The 19,432-nt window shown below is 43.1% G+C and overlaps 1 protein-coding gene across 1 annotated transcript in view; it reads left to right on the forward strand.

Moving 5' to 3' along the window:
• Positions 1 to 19,432, forward strand: part of BAIAP2L1 (BAR/IMD domain containing adaptor protein 2 like 1) — a 68,788-nt gene that overhangs the window by 20,395 nt on the left and 28,961 nt on the right. Inside the window, exon 3 of the mRNA XM_044433345.1 lies at positions 3,288 to 3,374. Coding sequence (XP_044289280.1) covers positions 3,288 to 3,374 — 87 coding nt within the window. The remainder of the gene's footprint in view (positions 1 to 3,287; positions 3,375 to 19,432) is intronic.

A 19,432-nucleotide genomic window follows, 5' to 3' on the forward strand; every position in this document is an offset into this window, starting at 1 on the left:
TCTGAGGAGGATATTTAATTATTTAATTATTTATTAAAACATTTTTATGCCGCCCCATTCGCCGAAGCCTCGGGGCGGCTTACAACAATAAGTTAAAAAATAATTATAACGTTAAATTAAAAAAATATAAACATTAAGTTAAAAATACAAAAATACCAATATAAAATAAGCCGCCCTGGCCAGATAAAATCCAATAATATTAACAATTAAAATGCCGCTTAAATAAAAAGATCTTCGCCTGGCACCGAAAAACAAATAACGACGGTGCCAGACAGACCTCTCTGGGGAGCGCATTCCATAGATTGGGCACCACCGCAGAGAAGGCCCTCCTCCGAGTACCCACCCTCCTAATTTCTTTCACGGAAGGTTCCCTGAGAAGGGCCTCTCCCGCCGATCTCAAGGGGTGGCTGGGCATATATGGATGTAAGCGCTCCTTCAGGTAACCAGGACCCAAGCCGTTTAGGGCTTTATAGGTCATCACCAACACCTTGAATTGGGCCCGGACTTCAATGGGAAGCCAGTGAAGCTGACGGAGAACTGGAGTCGTGTGAACATAACGCCCAGTCCCCGTCAGCAGCCTGGCAGCTCTATTTTGAACCAATTGAAGTATCCGGACCGTCTTCAAGGGTAGCCCCACATATAGCTAGTAAGCAACCCATAAATTTCATTTAAAGGCATTGATTTCACGATCAATATGATCATACTAGTTATAGAAGAGTTGCAGCGCAAACACGTCAGCACGACTTACGGTTAAAACTATCTGGATAAGACATTATCTCATAATGGGGCACATTTTGGCCACTGCCATTGGCTGGGGCCAAGGGTCAACATAAGGAAATGCACTCTGGCCTCCAAGGGAGAACAAGATGGCAAGGGGAAGACCAGCCTGGCCTGATCCATCTGCCCTGGGAGAAGCAGCTGCGAGGTTGCTTCTATTTCCACCCTCCCTGTGCCAGAAGGACAGCTCAGCTTCTTGCCCATTGCCCTGGACTACCGAGCTGAAGAGAAGCATGCTCTGGCCAGGGTCTAAAGACTGCTGGGTTTTGGAGTGGGAGAGTAGTATATTACCGTCTCTTGTACACCATCTTAAGTGCCACCTTTTGATTAAAAGGTGGGGTGTAAATCTAAATACATTTATTGGAATGGGATGGGGAGAGGGAAGTTGATAGTTTGCAAATGCAAACTTAAAAACCGTCCTTCTCAAAGGCAAGACAGGTGATTTACCCAGGAGAGAAAATAAAGACGTTCCTTAGGAAAGAAAACCATGTGCAGGATGGTAAGGGTGGGGTGAAGTTACCAAGGTGCATGGAAATTACAGGTGTGTTGGCAGTTGAAATACAGCCCAAAGCCTATCTTGTTTGCATTTAATTGCGTGTGTGTGTTTTTTCCACCATGTCTACGTGTTATTCGTTCATTGTTCAATATTTGTACAGGTCTTAAAATTGTAAATGTTAAGAGAGGTGGAGGAAAGCTGCTGGGGAGACGGGGAAAGAGTTGGGGATTGAGTGGCAACCGCACTTTCAGGGTAGGTCTCCATAGGCTGTGCTTAAAAGGCATGCGAATAAATGAGTCACCACGTTGGAATTAGGAAGAGTATCTGTATGCACTGTCTCTGTTCTCTGGTAAATATCTGGTAATTAACATCTGTACACTGCAAGTTCATGTACAAAGAGGGAGGTAAAATTCTGTGCTGATGGATTGCTTCCAGTGATTTATGCTTGCATTATGTGTCTTCTGGTGTTCTGGTACAGCTCTTGGGATTCATTTTGAGTTTCTGAATGTGAGACCCCATCTTACTGGGCAATGACCCAGCAATACATCTGTGGACAAGCAAGTGATTTCTGGGAGATTAACCCTGTGAATGCCTCTACCCAAAACGGAGTAACTGCCAAGTGTTCCTTGCCATTGAATTAATACACTGCTGTGGGATTGTATCACGACTGTTTCCAACTCTTGAAAGGAAGCAAAAAAGAAAAACAGGGCACAAGGTGCTTAAAGTTATGCAAGGTGTGGACAGGGGGACAATTTCTCCCTCTTCCACAAGGTTAGAACCCAAGCGGGAGATCTCATGAAGGTGACTGGTGGGAGATGCAGGACATATTTATTTATGTATTTAAAACATTTCTATGCCGCCCCCATCGCAACAAAGCCTCGGGGCGGCTCACAACAAAAACAAAAACATACAAAATTGTACAACAACAAAGTTACACACTAAAAATATTAAAACCCGGTGCATCTCGGCTTAATTTTTTTTTAAATCCTACGTAATAAATTAACACTTAAAATAAGTTATAAATAAAAAGGTCTTAGCCTGGCGCCGAAAAACAAATAACGATGGTGCCAGGCGGACCTCTCTGGGGAGCACATTCCAGAGGTGGGGTGCCACCGCAGAGAAGGCCCTCCTCCAGGTACTCACCCTCCTAATATCCTTCACAGAGTGTTCCCGGAGAAGGGCATCTGTTGCTGATCTCAAGGGGCGGGAGGGCATATATGGATGCAAGTGTTCCTTTAGCTAAAAAGGAGGACTTATTTGCATGGTGTATAGGTGAACTGTGGAATTCACTGCCACAGGAAGTGGTGATGGCCGCCAATCTGGATGAATAATCAACTGAAGTTGTGACAACCCAGGTTCAGGCCAGATAGCAGGAAAAGCTTCCTCACTGTCAGAGCAATACGGCAGTGGAACCAGCTGCCTGGAGAGGTGGGGGCTCTCCCCCACTGGAGACATTCAAGGTGAAACTGGACAGCCAGCTGAGTGGGATGGTGTGACGTGGTGTCCTGCAACAGCAGGGGGCTGGACTAGATGGCCTTCTTGGTCCCTTCGAACTCCCCTATTCTGTCATTCTATAACTTTAAAAAGAGATTGGACAGATTCACGAGGGAGGAGGCTATCAGTGGCTACTAGCCTTGCTGGCCATGTGCCGCTGCCTCCACCAGAGGTCTTGCATAGCTGCACACACCAGTTGCTGAGGAGCTGGGCGGGGGGAGGTCTGGCACCCGTCCTGCTTGAGGGACCCTGTGGGCGGCTGGTTTGCCACCGTGTGTACGGAGTGCTAGGCTGGATGGACCTTGGGTCTGACCCAGTCAGACTTTTCTTACCTTCTTACTGCAAGCCACATAGAGCATGAATTCAAAACCCAATGATCAGATGTATCTATGCTTTGCCCTACTGTTATCATCCCATTTCTCCTCCTCGAAACAAATCTCCGTGATGCATTGTTGACCGGTAAATGTGTTGATTTTAGAATATAACGTCTTTCCTTTATCCATTTGATTGCTTTCTATAGGTATGATTCTTGCCGGAAGAGCATACTACGATGGCGTTGCAAAAATAGGTGATATTGCCGTGGCATCCCTTGTTTCCAAAGATCTAGGTAAGTAGATCAGTTTATAGAGATACGCCATTATAGAGATGGGCCACTTCTGGATGTCTGCATGTTTTGGTCTGTGTGTTCCGTCATCTCTTGTCATTGGTCACACAGGTTAGGGCTGCTGAAAGTTGTAGGCCAACACACCTGAAGGTTGGCCACTCCTGAGTCCCAAAGAATGTTTCTTGGTGCACAGAATGAATGCTGAAGCTTCTTAATTTTACTGGTGGACTCAACTTCTTCTCAGTTGACAAGACACAGAGTGTAGCTTCTGCAAACATCACACGAAAGCCTCAATTTCTAACTTCTTCATGACGGGCTGAATCTGAGAGAGCATCCAAACCTATGCAGAATTAATGACAGAATTCATTGCTCAAACAAATATACTCTAGGACTGAAATGTGTATTCCCCACTCCCAAATAGCAGGATCTGGAGTATTTTTGATCTGGAGTTTCTACCTGTGGTGGTACAGTCTTGGGCATATCCGTTATTTCCTATTTTGTGAAATTGGAAATGGAGCAAGCGTGCAGAAAACCAGGTTGGCTTTTATCTTGCTCTTCCTGTCAGCCTCCTTAGGCATCCGTCCACCTGCTCTGTTTTGCTGAATGGTATACCTAAAATACCATGCACAGAATAAACGGGAGGAGGAAAGATATGAGTCAAGGGAAAATAGGCTTAAAAAAGGGAATTAATGTTGGGGAATCTGTGGTCCAGTTCAAGTTTACAATAAAAGCAAAGTGCAGGGATTGTTTATACCTGGATGTGCAGGTAACTCATCATCTCTCCCTCCCTCCCTCTCTTGCTCACCTTCTTTGCCTTCATTCTAAAGGCATCCCTATTCCACTGGTCACTCCCTTGGCTTGAATACAGAATATTAACAGCGAAAAAGCAAATCATATTGTAGTCACCTTAATTGTTTTGCAAGTTAATTTTGGGAAGGACTTGCTAGATACACTAGGAATCTCAATATGCTGATGTGTCTGATGCGTAGCAGTCATTCAGGTTCATAAGCATAACAATGCAGTGACTGACAAGAACATATTATTGTTATGCATTGTCAACATGGCATTTCATTTGATGCCATAAGCAGGAAAAGCCAGGTTTCTGCTGCCACGGATCTTAAAGTCTAAAACTGGGCACCCAGAGAGGGCAGTGGGGGCAAAACTAAAGTTTTGGGGGCTTTTTTATCATATTCTTCCAATAAGGGGGTTTTTTTAGTGGTCACAGAAAATGTATTTGGCATGATGTGACATCAGAAGCTTTGGCTAAAACATTCCTTGGGCACTAAACTGACTTGATGTCTATTTTTGCTGTATTTTATAACATCCACTTTCTTCTTTAAATATCAGAGGATACAGCGTCTAAATGCATCGCATGCCACCGCACATGCATGCTTTAAAATAAATTACCCTGCGTTCAGCGGCGCTTTAGTGCTGAACAAGCGAGCACAGGAGCTGCAGCTTTACATTAAATCGGCACATGCTAAAGTAACTCTTTTAAAGAGGCAGTCATTAGGCTACTTCCTCTCCCTATATGGGAGAGGAAGAAAGTGCATATATGCTAACTCTTTTATTATTATTATTATTATTATTATTATTATTATTATTATTATTATTTCAATTTATATCCTGCCTTTTTCCTACAAAGGGCTCAAGGCAGCTTACATTTCCTCCATCTTATCCCCACAACAACAACCCTGTGAGGTAGGTTGGGCTGAGAGTCTGTGACGGGCCCAAAGTCACCCAGTTGGCTCCATGGCTGAGTGGGGACTCGAACCCAGATCATCTGAGTCCCAGTCCCATGCTCTTAACCACTGCACCACACTGGCTATAAAGGCTTTAGCATGTTAATCTGGATTCACTCATAATTCATAACCTGGGAGCATACTCAACAAGACTTTCTGTATATATTTATTAGATTTATATCCCACCTTTTTCTTTTGCAAGGAACGCAAAGCACTTTACATAATTCTCCTGTTGCTCTCAGTCTTATCCTCACAACAACAACCTTGCAAGGTAGGTTGGGCTGAGAGTCCGTGACTGTCCCAAATTCACCCAACTGGCTTCATGACTGAACAGGGAGTAGAACCCAGATCGCCTGAGTCCCAGTCCCACGTTCTTCACCAGTATACCACACTGGCCCTCAGTAGTTCTATGGACTGTATTTGTACCCCCAGTACAGTATCTCAGTACTTATGTGTTATTAAATACGTGGGGGCAAGTGGCAAGCCCGCTGCCCCATTTTGATCCAAGTGGGAGGTACCCTTGCTAGATCCAAGCAGAGTGGCGCATACCTTCCTTGGCCGACACAGGTGATGTCTTCCTTCAGGTAGAAGCATGGCCGAACAACCCCGCCACAGTCCTGAGCTGGCTCACGTCCCACCTTCCGTCAGCGGTTAATTGAAAAAGCAAAAAACGCCATGCAAGGAACAAAGACTGAACTAACGTCACATGGTGTTTGTCGCAAAGCTGCACCAGTGTCCAGTACAGAGCTAAAAATGCAGAATTAATAGCCGAGTTGCCTCTGTGATCATTTTCTAATGGAGGACTTAAAATATCCCATAAAGTCCCTGTACAACATTTTTATGTTCATTGAAAACAAGGCTTTGGACTCCCTCCAGTTCAATCTCTGATAAAGTGCTGGCTGAAGAAAGCAGAAGGTCAGAAAACTGGATGAAGCAGTGTGATATTTTTAGCAGTCCTTGAAGCAGTATGAAGCTTCAGCACTTCCAAAAGAAAGAACAGAGTCAGTATTTAATATAGAGAAGCTGGAGGAATTCAGCATATTTGTTTGAATTAAATTTGGAATTAGAGTCCCATGAAAGTATGTCTTGCCCCTCCAACTTGCCTTTTAGGGAAGGCTTAAAGCCTTCGCTTTTGAAAGCCACCTTTTATGGATGGCTTATCTCAGCCAGAAAAGGTCTTAAAGTAATCGGGACTCTGATTCTCAAATGGTCAATTTGTACATGGGCTCTCAATTCCCTAGGACAAATGTGTGAGGGTTTAGCCCTGAAAAGCACCTTTAAAAATATGAAATAAATACAGTGATGCGACATTTAAAAATAAGGTCACACAGTAACAGAGTAGTGTAAAGAAGGGTGTTAAAAGATGGTCAGGAGATAATGCTTAAGCAACATAATTAAAAGATTGTGGAAAGAATTCTTGAAGTGCAAACGAAATAAAGCTGTTTGGGCAGGCGTCTCCATAAATGCAAAGATCCAAAACTTGGTACATAAAAGATGGTTATATTAGTTGATCTGAAAAGAAAGGCAGGTTCAACCATGAGGAGATGGTCCATTAGGTAGTTTAGTCCCAAGCCATTTAGGACTTTAGCAGTAGTACAGAAATGAAGCAGAAGCTAATGCAGTTGATACGCTCAAAGAATCATGAGGTCCAGCTCCTTGACCTGGTCAAAACTTCAGTCATAGAATTCTAAGCTAACTGAAGTTTTTTTTAATTGATTGATTGACTGATTTCTTCTGTGACTTTTTATATGGTATGACTTGATCAATCTGAATTTTAAATGAACTGAATCTGTTTGGTGGATGGGTTCAGTACCATGGATAGTGCAAACATCCAGACTAAAACCCAGTATGGACAGGTGTTTCACTGAGATTGGTGTCTCCATCTAAATATGCCATAAATTTGGCAGTTCAAGATGCATTAGAATGCACACTGAACTATTCTGAAAAGCAAAGGGAAGATCGATGTAGAAATAGAATGAATTATTGGTGAAAATACTTACAAGTTGCATGGATCAGAATAGACTCTCCTACCTCTGGTTTTATTAAGGACTTTTGCAAATGTCTTAATTTGCAAGTGTTTTCATACTCTCTTGTTGTTGCAAATCAAAGCAAATGAATGTTGAAGAGGCAGATCATCCTGCAGCCTTGAATCAATCCATTACCATAACCATGGCTTCTCTGAACCTGAATTTAAGCCTGTAGTAAGTGAGAAAGAGGCCAAACTATTAGAAACTGTTGCAATCTGAATAATATTAATCCATTCAAAGGGACCACCCTGAAACCTCTCTTGTCAAAGGGTGTGTGTAAGTTTCCACTGGCTTTCTAATAGGTGCTTTTCTTCACTGTGGTCTCTGTGCATCATTCCCGACCATGAAAAAGGAGTCATGCTGAGAGATGTCAAGTCCTACCCCCCTTTTTTGGTAGAACCAACCTGTAACGCTATGAGAACAAAGAGGTGCCCTTTGTGAGCAGCCTAGTAGTTCTGGCTGTCAAGGGAGAATCAGTGGATACCACTAGATGCCCGGAAGTCACATCCTGCTCCAGGAGATTGCAGGGTTGGAAGAGCTGAAATTCGTTCTCGCCCTGCCCTTTACCAGGTTTGATGCACGAGCAAAGGAGACATTCCAGACAGAGGCTCAGAGCTGAATGTACAGCCGTCTGGCCACTTATCAGATATTCCTGAGTCCTGTGTAAGCGGAAGCATGTTTTGCAACAGGGGCCCGATACTAGGCTGGGAAGGAGTGCATAGAAGGTATGATGTGGTGGTTCAGAGCACAGGACTGGGACTCAGGCCGTCTGGGTTGGAGTCCCTGCTCGACCACGGAGTCAGTGGGCTGACTTTGGGCCAGTCACAGACTCCCAGCCCAGCCTACCTTGCAGGGTCATTGTTGTGGGGAGAAAGTTAAGAGCAGTGGGGGGACAGTGACAGAAGCCGCTTGGAGTTTCTTATAAGGAAAAGGTGGGATATAGATCTAATCAATAAATGCTAAAGTGAAGTTCTACTGTAACGGAAATTTGGGTTATTTTGATAAGGAGGAAAGGTTTCTGAACTGAATTGTGGTTTTGTTTTTTGTGTTTTTTTTTTCCAAACAAAATATTCTGGGGACTGGCCAGTTTATTTAGCATAAGCTTTGATAGGCAACAGTCTGCGTCAGTCTATTCCATGCACCTATTGAGAAATGCCGGTAAAATTACATGTTCAAATACACCATTTGGGTGGGAAGGAATATGCCAGTACAGCAGTAATGCAAGTATATCTCTGTATTTTCTTTTACATTCAAAACGCTTTTCAGGATGTTGAAAACTTAAATGTTCAGAACCTGAGCCAAACAGGCCAGATTTTATAATCAGGTAAAATTACTACTGCTAAAGTCTCTTAAAGGCTGCTGTGTAATGCCGAATGTAAAACACTATAGAATAAACATAAAACTCTGCCAGCAGACTTATGAGTTAAATAAGGCAAGAAAATGAGGAATTGTGAGAAAATAAGGAAGGAGGAGAGACATTGAATTAACTTAGTTAATTGGATAAATGAACGTTGTATTTGGCAATGTTTCTCAAAGAGTAGGTGGCATTTGATTTGAATGCCTGTAGGTAATGAGTTTCAAAGATAAGACAAAGAAAATATAAGGAAGTATGTGTATCAAAGGAGGTATGTGTGTCAAAGGCTTTCTCCTACTCCAGGAGAAAGCAGATACATAGAAAAATTAAAGGAGAAAGCAACAGCAGCTTCGAAGTTTAGACATTTAGAAATAATAGCATTAAGGGCTCTTGTATCTTCAACGAAAAAGTGTAAAGAATTATATCCAACTGTAATTTTCATAGAATAGCTTTTCAGTGATAATTTGCAGTTTTATCATTAATATCAAAATATGTGAGGGAGCCAAGAGGCAGTTAAAATACAGAGTACAAAGAAATGTTTATAATACAGGGCTTTGGGTATCTAATCAGATTGAAGGTACAATCCAATACATATTTAGAGGAAAAAAGTCCTACAGCTCAGCACAGCTGATTGGGAGCATGGAAATTATAAGATTGCTTCTGTCTAAGGACCTTGAGGAAATTAGAGGGAGAGCCAGTGTGGTGTAGTGGTTAAGAGCATGGGACTGGGACTCAGGCGATCCGGGTTCTAGTCCCCGCTCAGCCATGGAGCCAACTGGGTGACTTTGGGCCAGTCACAGACTCTCAGCCCAACCTGCCTCACAGGGTTGTTGTTGTGGGGATAAGTTGGAGGAGGAGAATGATGTAAGCTGCCTTGAGCCCTTTGTAGGAAAAAGGCAGGATATAAATCGGGAGGGAAGAATAAGTTAAAAAGACTTATGCATAAAACCACAATCAAGAACTCTTGAACAGATAAAATTACACACAAATAAGTGCCCAGAGAGAAAAGTTTGACTAAGCGTACAAAAGAGAATAATATATCATGTAGTTATCAAACGGAGAAAAGATCCACATCAATAGTCAAGAGATCAAATACATTGTTTATTTAAATAGAAGAAAATCAGGAGCTGATGTTTAAACCGTTTCCATAGAATGGAAGGTTGGAAGCCAAGTTGATTGAGAACAAAAAGCAATTTCAAAGAAACAAAAGGCAATGCAGCAAAAACAGCCTGCTGCAAAGGTTAAGACGAAAAAGACAGGATAAAAAGTAGACTGGGTGGTAACAGGAAAAAAGAGGATTAAGAGGGGATATTCTTCAGAATTACAGTAACCACAACTAGCTTGAAACTGAGAGGGGGAACCCTAGGTAGCAAAGATGGCTTAAGGATAGAAGAAAAGAAAGTAGAACAAAAGGTACAATGAACTTGAAGAAAGGAGGCAGTTCAAAATAATCCAGAAGGAAAAGATTAAAACATTCGACTCTAGTGAATTAACGGGAAATGCTTTGAAGAAATAGGAACTAGACCACAAAAATGATCAGATATTGGTGACTGTCAGTGAAAAGGCCTGAGGGTTCAGGGCAGGACAAGAAGATTGTGTAGGTCGAAGCATGACATTTACTTCTGGATAAGGATGAATGAGGACAGATCACCTAAGCCTGTTTTGCAGAATTTAAGGCAGAAAATAGATAATGCCAATATAAAATGCTTATCAGCCAAAAGCTGAAATCTGTGCTCAAAGTATTTTGCTGACCAAAGGCAAGACCACAAATACAAGGGGTTGTGGATAATCTAGTTGTGATAAAGGAATGGCATTCCGAACAAATTGAAATGAGAACAAAAATGTCAAGAGATGAACTGGATTAAAATGAGGAATAACCAAGAGAGTAGCACAGAAGATAGCAGAGGCTGAAAAAAGCTTGATCGAGAGTTCAATTTTTACCTGGCTTTGAAACAGGAAAATATACTAGTTCGAGTAAAAAGTGTTTACAATGAGAAGGGGTCAGAGGAGAAAGTCTGGCCCATTGGAAAGGTCCAAAGAAGTACAATAGCCAGGGAAATTCAGTATTAAGGTAGGAAAAGGAGCAAGCCCAAAATCCTAGTGAGCCAAGAGAGTGTTTCACCATCAGTGAAGGGAAGTTCTGTTCTTAGAATAAGAATCTCTTCTTTAATTTCACAGTTTCAACTCCTTTGCAGCCTAAACAATTAAATTGCCTTTCTAGTCGTGAAAAGATTTGATGTGCTCTCCTATTCACAGACTGGGAGAGGCAGAGCTGAGAAAGCCTCAGCAAAAGCAATCCCTCGTGGCATTGATGGCCGAAACGTCTTCTCCATCAGCAGGGGTGACCTCCACCTTCTTTTTCCGGCTTTCCCACCTTTTAATTGCCCTGTCGGACCCGGGTTGTTCCCATAAGGTCACAGTATCATGAAATACGCTCCAAACCCCGTGTTGGTCGCCTTCCTGGATGCTGAATCTCCATCTGGCCGTGGGAGAAAATCTGCTTTGATTACATCCCTTTAATTAGAGAGAGGAATCCTAGCTCCCCCTTCTTAGGAGCTTGTCTGGACAAGCTGTTCCACACTCATCCCCCCCCACCCCACAATCAGAGCAAATGCCCACTAGAATCCATAGAACGATGCCCCCACTTTTAGAATTCAACCTGCTTCTACTCACATGGGCTTCGTAAGCATCACATTCCTTTAGCCTGTCAGAGTATCGCTTTGCTTGCTTTTACACTGTTTTTAAGAACCTCACTTCTGTTCTCTCGGCCATGGATGATCAACCAATAAAAATGATGTCTTAAGTTAACTTTCTTCTTTACGTGGTGAAGCTGCTGCCCAGAATATTTCACTTACTTAAGAAATGTTTTGCTCAACTGCCACCGAGAAAGCTCTCCCATGCATCGCTACCCGGCAAGCTGATTTATTATGTATTTTATTTATTTTTTTATTTCTATTTATTTATCTATCTATTTATTTATAATAGAAAATATTATTTTCTAATCCGTCCAGTACAAGCGTCTCGGGATGGCTTACAAAAAATGAGTAGAATAAAACAGACGCCACAGCTTCTGAACACCTTCTAATGGTGCGTGTGAGGGAAGTCCTATGCAGTTTCTCCCTAAATCCACATGAAAGAAATCTGATATGTGGAATTTAAAGTCAGTAAGAAATTACAACAACAGAGCCAGAGAGATGATAAACTGCAGAATTCTGTAAATTCTCTACAGAACAAAAATAAAGGGCAAGCAAGAAAAGATGTGAGATAATGAAGATAAAGAAGAAAGGAGCTGATATTCATAAACTCTACTAAAACTTGCAGCGTTTAACTTTGCCTGTAGAGATGTCGCAGCACTAGATGCAATGGAGAACCAGTTAAAAGGAAGGAAAGAAAAGAGAGAATTAAGTGACTCAGCTCTTTTTGAGAATTTAGAGGGTCCTCTTTTTTGACCTAGAAGAAAACTTTAAAATTTCTTTGTCAAACGACTATCTAGGAAGGACTGTGCTAGGTGCCAAAAGGTTTGGGGGCTCAGGCACACAGAGCCAGGAATGCCCAATTTTGCATGTGCCTGTTTACATATGCATGTATGGCTGTGAGAGTTGCCCCATAAGGAAGGCTGAGCACCAAAGAATTGACGCTCTTGAGTTATGGTGCTGGAGAAGACTCCTGAGGGTCCCTTGGACTGCAGAGAGATCAAACTAGTCAGTCTTGAAGGAGCTCAACCCTGACCGTTCTTTAGAAGGTCAGATACTGAAGATGAAGCTCAAATACTTTGGCCACCTGATGAGAAGGAAGGACTCCCTGGAGAAGAGCCTAATGCTGGGAACAATAGATGGCAAAAGAAGAAGGGGGCGGCAGAGGATGAGGTGGCTGGATGGGGTCACTGGGGTGGTGAGTGTGGGCTTGGGTGGACTCCGGAGGATGGCGGATGTGCACTAGACAGCATACTAAAAAGCAGAGACATCACCCTGCCAACAAAAGTGCGTATAGTCAAGGCTATGGTTTTCCCAGTTGCAATGTGTGACTATGAAAACTGGACCATAAGGAAGGCTGAGCGCAAAAGGATTGAGGTCTTTGAATTGTGGTGCTGGAGGAGACTCCTGCGAGTCCCTTGGACAGCAAGGCAATCAAACCGGTCAGTCCTTGAGGAGATCAACCCTGACTGCTCTTTAGAAGGCCAGATCCTGAAGATGAAACTCCAATACTTTGGCCACCTAATGAGAAGGAGGGATTCATTGGAGAAGACCCCAGTGCTGGGAACCATTGACAGCAGAAGGAGAAGGGGATGGCAGAGGATGAGGTGGCTGGATGGGGTCACTGGGGCGGTGGGTGTGGGCTTGGGTGGACTCCGGGGGATGGTGGAGGACGGGGGAGCCTGGAGGAATGTTGTCCATGGGGTCGTGATCTGTGGGGCACAAACAGAAACATTTACATATGCCCTGAAGTAGCTGTGTGTCCTTAAAGGACCCTGTCTCCTATGGAAACACCTTTGTGCAAAAAGAAATGTAGGGGCAAGAAAGACGAGAGCAGTTGATTTCTGAAAAAAGTCTCAAGAAGAAAGACTCGGGGCAGCAGCAGGTGAGGAAATGTGGGTAAAAAGCCAGCTGATCCAGGGGGATCCGATGCAACCAGACAGAATCATGTCTCCTATATCTTGATTTCAGCAAGTCCCTGTATTCAGCAGGGTGCTATTGCAACTCCAAAAATAAGGGCTCCAAAAATGGTTTGGGGTCTCTGCCCTTGTGCATGACATCCTAATTTCACCTCTGATAAGTAGCTCACTTAACACACAAGGGATTTTTCTGGTAATTAAATTCATACCATAGATTAAGGGTAGGAGGTTCTGAATGCTAAAGCAATAGTCTTGTTTCCAGTGGCTTACCGGTCTTGTTTAACCGGTTCAGAGGCTTCAATCCGTCAGCATTTTGCGAAGTAATCTCCAAGGCACTAACAGCTCTAAAGAACATTCAATTAAGCACATGAGTTTTCATACCTGAGTTCCGTGTGACATTGTTCTTGTGAAAAGAGCAATGTATAAGCAGTGGAATTGCTTATACATCCAGGAAAGATGTTCAGTAATTTAAATGTGTACCCCTAGTTCTTTGGCGCTGACAAAAGAATATCCTGAATCTTTTTTTTTAGACAGCATAAACTATTTTCCTGTCCAGCTATGAAATACAATGAAATCTTCCCGATGATTTGCTGGCAGACTACTGTGAGAAAACTAAGCCTTCTGGTACATTAATACCTAGTTATATAATTGTTTACCTTGTGATTTCCTCTTAGGCGTTTAATTATCCAGATTCCCATGCCTTGCAAACAGTGCTCCGTGTTTTGAGTCACAGCTCGGTGTTGGTTGCATTAATAAAGTGGAAGTCTGGGTTCTGTGCAGGAAGTGATGGTCAAGATATTGAGCTTTTTTAGAGACAAAAGTCTCCAATCTCCAATCCTTGCCTCCTGTCCTTGCCCAATAGTACAAGCATCGAAACAGACGTCTGAACCTGTCCAACAAGGTATCAGGGATGGGACTAGAGAAGCACCCGGACCCAGCAGGTCCACATCCCTCCATCTCGCTTCTACCACCATGCCCCATTTCCCCCATTTTCGTCATTGTTGTAGCTTTCAATGAGGAGCTAATGCAGAGCTTTCTACAGCAGCACTGGAGGCAGGTAGAGTCCCACCTGGATGTCCTCTGTCTCCAAGGTTGTAGCTCCGTTTATAGCAGGTAGAGTCTCACTTGAATGTCCTTTGTCTCCAAGGTTGTAACTCCATTTATAGCCTCCGGTGGTGAGGATCCATACCATCCTACGATGCTTGGGACCAACCTCCCAGGAACCACTGGATTGTTCCCTAAAAGCCTTTCTGCCGTTTTGGAAATAAACCGTTTCATTTATTACAGTTCTGTACCATCAGATAATCAAAGGTGTCTAAGTGGCTTACAGCGATTAATTAAAACCCTTTAAAAACTCAATATTGTACATAGCATGAAAGCAGTTTGCCTACAGACATCTGAACAGCCAACACGCACATGTATCAATTTATCTAGAACTGTTGGCGATCATCTATTAACATCCCACAGCTCAATTAAGTATCTCAGCCTATGCTGTAAAATTCCTGGAGCAGATTTTGATCCAGCCCAAGAAGATAATGTTGGTGTAAGCTAGGCCTTGCTAGAAGACCTAGCTTGGAAGACCATCACCCGGAAGACCACTCCTGAAAATTGTGTTCCGCAATCAGAACAAGAGGCCTGATTTTAATTTTGACCCCCTTGCTTGCAAACAAATGGCTTGAGGGGAAATAGGAAGTCCAGCACAGGTATACTTAATGCTGTGTTTTGTTCAGGACATACTTTTCAGGTTTTTGGTGTCCATTGGGAGCATGTTATAAAGAGACAACTACATTTCCGTACTAGAGGGACTCCACATAGACACGTGTTCATTACGATGCTTCTGTAGTATTTGGTCCAATGTTTGTGCCCAGACAAGGTGGTGTTAATGGAAATTCACTCTGATATTGTGCAGCTTTTTCTGAGTCTGACCCTGAGATTGTGATTACTTTGCTTTGATGACCAACTGAGCATAAAAGTCCGCTTTGTTTTCATTAAACATAGCAAACACATTTAAAAGGAATGGAGCTGAGGCGTTGTTATAGACCTCTGTAAGTGCCCATAAGGTCTGAAATTACGTTTGGTATTCTAAGTACCAGAGCAGAAAATAGGGTATTTCCCCATAAACACTTTGTGATTTAAAATAGGTATTCCATATTCTGGACCACAAGGCAAAATATTGTAGTCTTTTCATGCAGTGCTGTAAAAGATAGCTTTAAGAGCACAGGGCAAAAGCCGGTAGTAATGACCTGGAAGCAAGACAACACTGAATAGGTCCTTGCCAAAATCCTGCTAAAAATCATGCCAGGGATGAATAACAATGGGTGTGGTATGGTGTAGCTGTTGGAACTACACCAATGGAATTGGGACTCAGGCATTCTGGCCTCTAGTTCCCACTCAGCCATGGAGCTAACTGAGTGGTTTTGGGCCAGTCGTGGACACTCAGTCTGGCCTACCTCACAGGGTTGTTGTGGGAATATGAGGGGGGGATGATGGAAGCTGTCCTGAGTTCCTTGGGAAAAAGTGGGATATAAATATAATGCATAAATAAATGATGGCTAGTTCCCATGCCACAACTGTAGAGGAAGGGATAATTCTGAGCTCTCTCTCGCTCGGCAGTGCAGAGTTCCAGGTTCACGCACACTGCCAAACATCGTAGGTCTTCCTGTACCTGGATTGTTGAACCAGTCCCTCTTGCAGTGGGCATAAAATAGTCCAGGTGCTCAAAACAATTTTAATTTTATATTATTGTATCTCAGTGTATTTTTTGTATTTTTGTATTTATTGGTAATTTATTATGTTCTATTGTATTTCAATGTATCTTATTGTGTTGTAAGCCGCCCCGAGGCTTTGGCAAGGGGCGGCATAGAAATGCTATAATAATAATAATAAAAAAACATGCAAGTCTTTAGCACAAGCTTATAAGACTTCCCCACCCCACTTTATATGTGCAACCTTCGAAATCAGAAAGGAACAATTCCAGCAGTCAATATCAGCTTGGAAATGGCCAAGCCTCATCAGTATTGCCATTTCCTGTGCTTCGATTCCCATGATGCCCCGTCTGCTCCCAAAATCCCAAAAGCTGGAAGCTTGCTGTAGCTGCACAGCCAAATCATACTTTTCCTCAAGATTCCATGTACCTTCAGCCAAAAAAAACCCCTGCATTTTCCTCCCACACTAAGAATATCAAAAATTTCCAGCAACCAAGCAAAGATCCAGCTGCGTCCACAGTTCCGTGCAGCCCATTCCACAGAAATTCCTACCGTGAGCATAAAGCAGATGAAGCACAAAACTGTGCAAGAGACGTCGCACTGCCAGTCTGGTTGCTGAAATTTCACCCAAACTGCCGCTTGAGTAGCAACTGGAAAGAGGTTTGGGTGTCCAGGCCCTGTTGCCTGAATTTCCTCTGCTTTCAGAGAAGGGCTTTGCTTTAAAAGAGAAGCTTAAGCTGGCTTTTTCCCTCGTTAAGGTGGCTGAGCACCTTATCTTGGTGAGAGGGCTTGCGTGGGTCAAGAGCGTTCCTCCAAGAAATGGGACTGCTCTTCTGACAGCGTGATCCACGGCGGAACGGTCAAAGCTGAGGTGAACACGGACTGCTCCCATCAGCAGGAGCCAGTGGACATCTCTAAGGATGGTGGAGACACAGAAACGCTTTGGAGGACTTATCCCAGAAATCAGCAGTGATGCTCAAGCTATCTCCGGTTAGTAGAGAAGAAGGCCATAGTAAGCCCCCTCTGGATCTTCCATGATTCAGAGTGAAACATCCAGAATGAAACGAGGGATAGTGCCAAGTTGGAAGGCACGCTGCCGGCTCCAGAAGGGCAAAGAGCAGCGCAAATAGCTCTGTCACTAATGACGCAACGAGATCAAAGCTGAAAGGAAGGCTGGGAGCTGGCATGCGTGGAGGCCGAAGGAGCATTGGGTGCCACACCAGAGGGACCTGTAACGTCAGAAGCATGAATCAAGGCAAACTGGAAAACTTAAAGCAAGAAATGTGACAGCTAAACCTCACACTCCTTGCTGTAAGCGAACTAAACTGGGCCAGAAGGGAATGTTTTGAGTCAGACAAGCATGTACAAACTGTTTTACTCTAGACAAGCTCAGAGGGATTGGTATGACTCTCCTTGACACAAATGGACTTGCACCTTAATATTTGGGTAGACGTTCCAAAGAAACATGATCCAAGTTTCTTCGAATATTCCAGGGTTCTTCAAATATTTGTGCAGCATCAATAACACTACAAGGCATGGAAATAGCACAATTCCTTGTTGTAAATGCTCCATATATTACTTTTGAAAGTGTGCTCATTTGAAAAATAATCCCAGAAATGACCAGTAGGATGTGCATGCGCTGTGCAATTGTGTCATTTGTTCTGAATGTTCAACAAAAAAAGTGGCGAATGCCTGTTAGAACACATCCTGAAAGTTGCAACAGAGGCAAGCAGGGCTGCGTTGGTTCCATTCGCAGTGCTAGAAGCCTTGCCGGCTGAAGGGAGAAAATACTCTTCTGTTTTACACTTCCTCCAGGAAAGGAGGTGCTTCTCATTTATTGCCGCATTTAAATGCTGGTCATCCCAACTTTATAGTGCATGAAAAGCGGGTAGGAGAATTAGTCTGTGCTGCATTTAGTGCCCTTTCATTGGGGAAGGAATGTGGCGTGACAACATGTTGTAGGCTCTGGAAACATAAATTCAGCCCCTCTCCCCACTGCCTCTGGGAATTATTCCGTAGGGTTTTCTTTCATCACCAAGATTCAGAGATTACAGCAAGTTAGTTATTTGGAGATTCATGAATAAGAAATTCCAAGATTTTAACCACATCCTGTTGCTCATTGTCTTGGGATGTTCAAAGGTCCTTGTCTTTTCTTTCACACTGTGAGTTCTGCTTACAACCACCTTTGTATCTTCTGACTTGCTTTAAAAAACTCTGGGGAAGCAAAGAAATTCTTGTTGACTCTTTCAACACCCTTGGACATTTTATGTACTTCGTACCAGCCAGATTAATCTGTGGCATGCTGAGGGTTAATCCTTTGTCCCCGAACTGTATTCCCATCGAAAATCCTATGCACTCTCACACGCACACACACAAAACTGCTGTTTGTTGCAAGTTGTAACCTCATAAGTTGACTTGTTTGTTTATTAGATTTATATCTCACCTTTTTTCTTACAAAGAACTCAAAGCAGCTTACGTAATTTTCCTGTTGCTCTCAGTCTTATCAGTGCAACAGCAACCCTGTGAGGTAGGTTGGGCTGAGAGTCTGTGACTGTCCCAAAGTCACCCGGTTGGCTGCAAAGGAGCAGGGAGTAGAACCCAGATTGCCTGTATCCCAGTCCTTAGCTCTTAACCACTACACCACCCTGGCTTTACACTGCATAGGGGAAGAGGGAAGAGTTAAAGATAAACTGTGCTCTTGATTGAGATTCCTCCTCTCCTCTCCTCTCCTCTCCTCTCCTCTCCTAGACTGCTCTTCTAAAAAATAGCATGAGGCTTCCAAGATGTGACTCACAACTATACAAGAATATAGACATTAGTGAAGCTAAAATTACTCAGCGTCTAGAAAGTGTCAGAATCCCGGAATCTCAATTTGAGAAGAGGGAATAAAACTCGGGTTCGTGGGAAAGACCAAGCGTCCAGACCATCTGAGGCTTTATTGTATTACCCCAGGGTTCCTGCGGTACTCACGATAATGCATGCATTACCGGGCAGGCAGAGGTGAACTCTGCTGCCAAGCTTCAACACCATTACAGGGCATTTATAGGTACACAGGTACAGGGCAATTGATGACAGAATGCAGAGATTTCAATAAGATTCTGAGGTCATCACATACAGAACAGATAAAGGAATGTCAGTCAATCACACAGTAACAATGAGATTACAATATTTCCAATGAGATTACAATATTTCCAATTGCCTGTATTGACACTTTAGTTCAGTAGCTTAAACCCATCTCCGGGTCTGCTGAGACATGTAAATTCAAGCTACTGAAACTATGCATGAACTCAAGACTCTTATCTACTCTAGACATTCTGAATTGGCCAGGGCACATGGAGCCTCTGGGCTATCAAAAGATACTTCCTTGTAAAATTAATTCCAACAATGACTATTTACAATGCATATTTGGACTAAACGGCCTGTCTACTGTAGCCCACAGCTAAAGGTGAGAGAAAGGAGTGGGGAATGCCATTTTAAACAGTGACAGCTTGGTTTTGAGAAGGAGTACAGGATTTGATCCCACAATTCAAACGCACACAGAAGTAATTTTTTCTGACAGGATTTATCCACATTTTCCCAACAAAAGTCAAGTTTTGCTACAGGAGAATCAATGTGGCTTCT

The sequence above is a fragment of the Varanus komodoensis genome, unplaced genomic scaffold (genome assembly GCF_004798865.1).
Source record: "Varanus komodoensis strain SLA01 unplaced genomic scaffold, ASM479886v1 scaffold26, whole genome shotgun sequence".
Taxonomy (NCBI): Eukaryota; Metazoa; Chordata; class Lepidosauria; order Squamata; family Varanidae; genus Varanus; species Varanus komodoensis.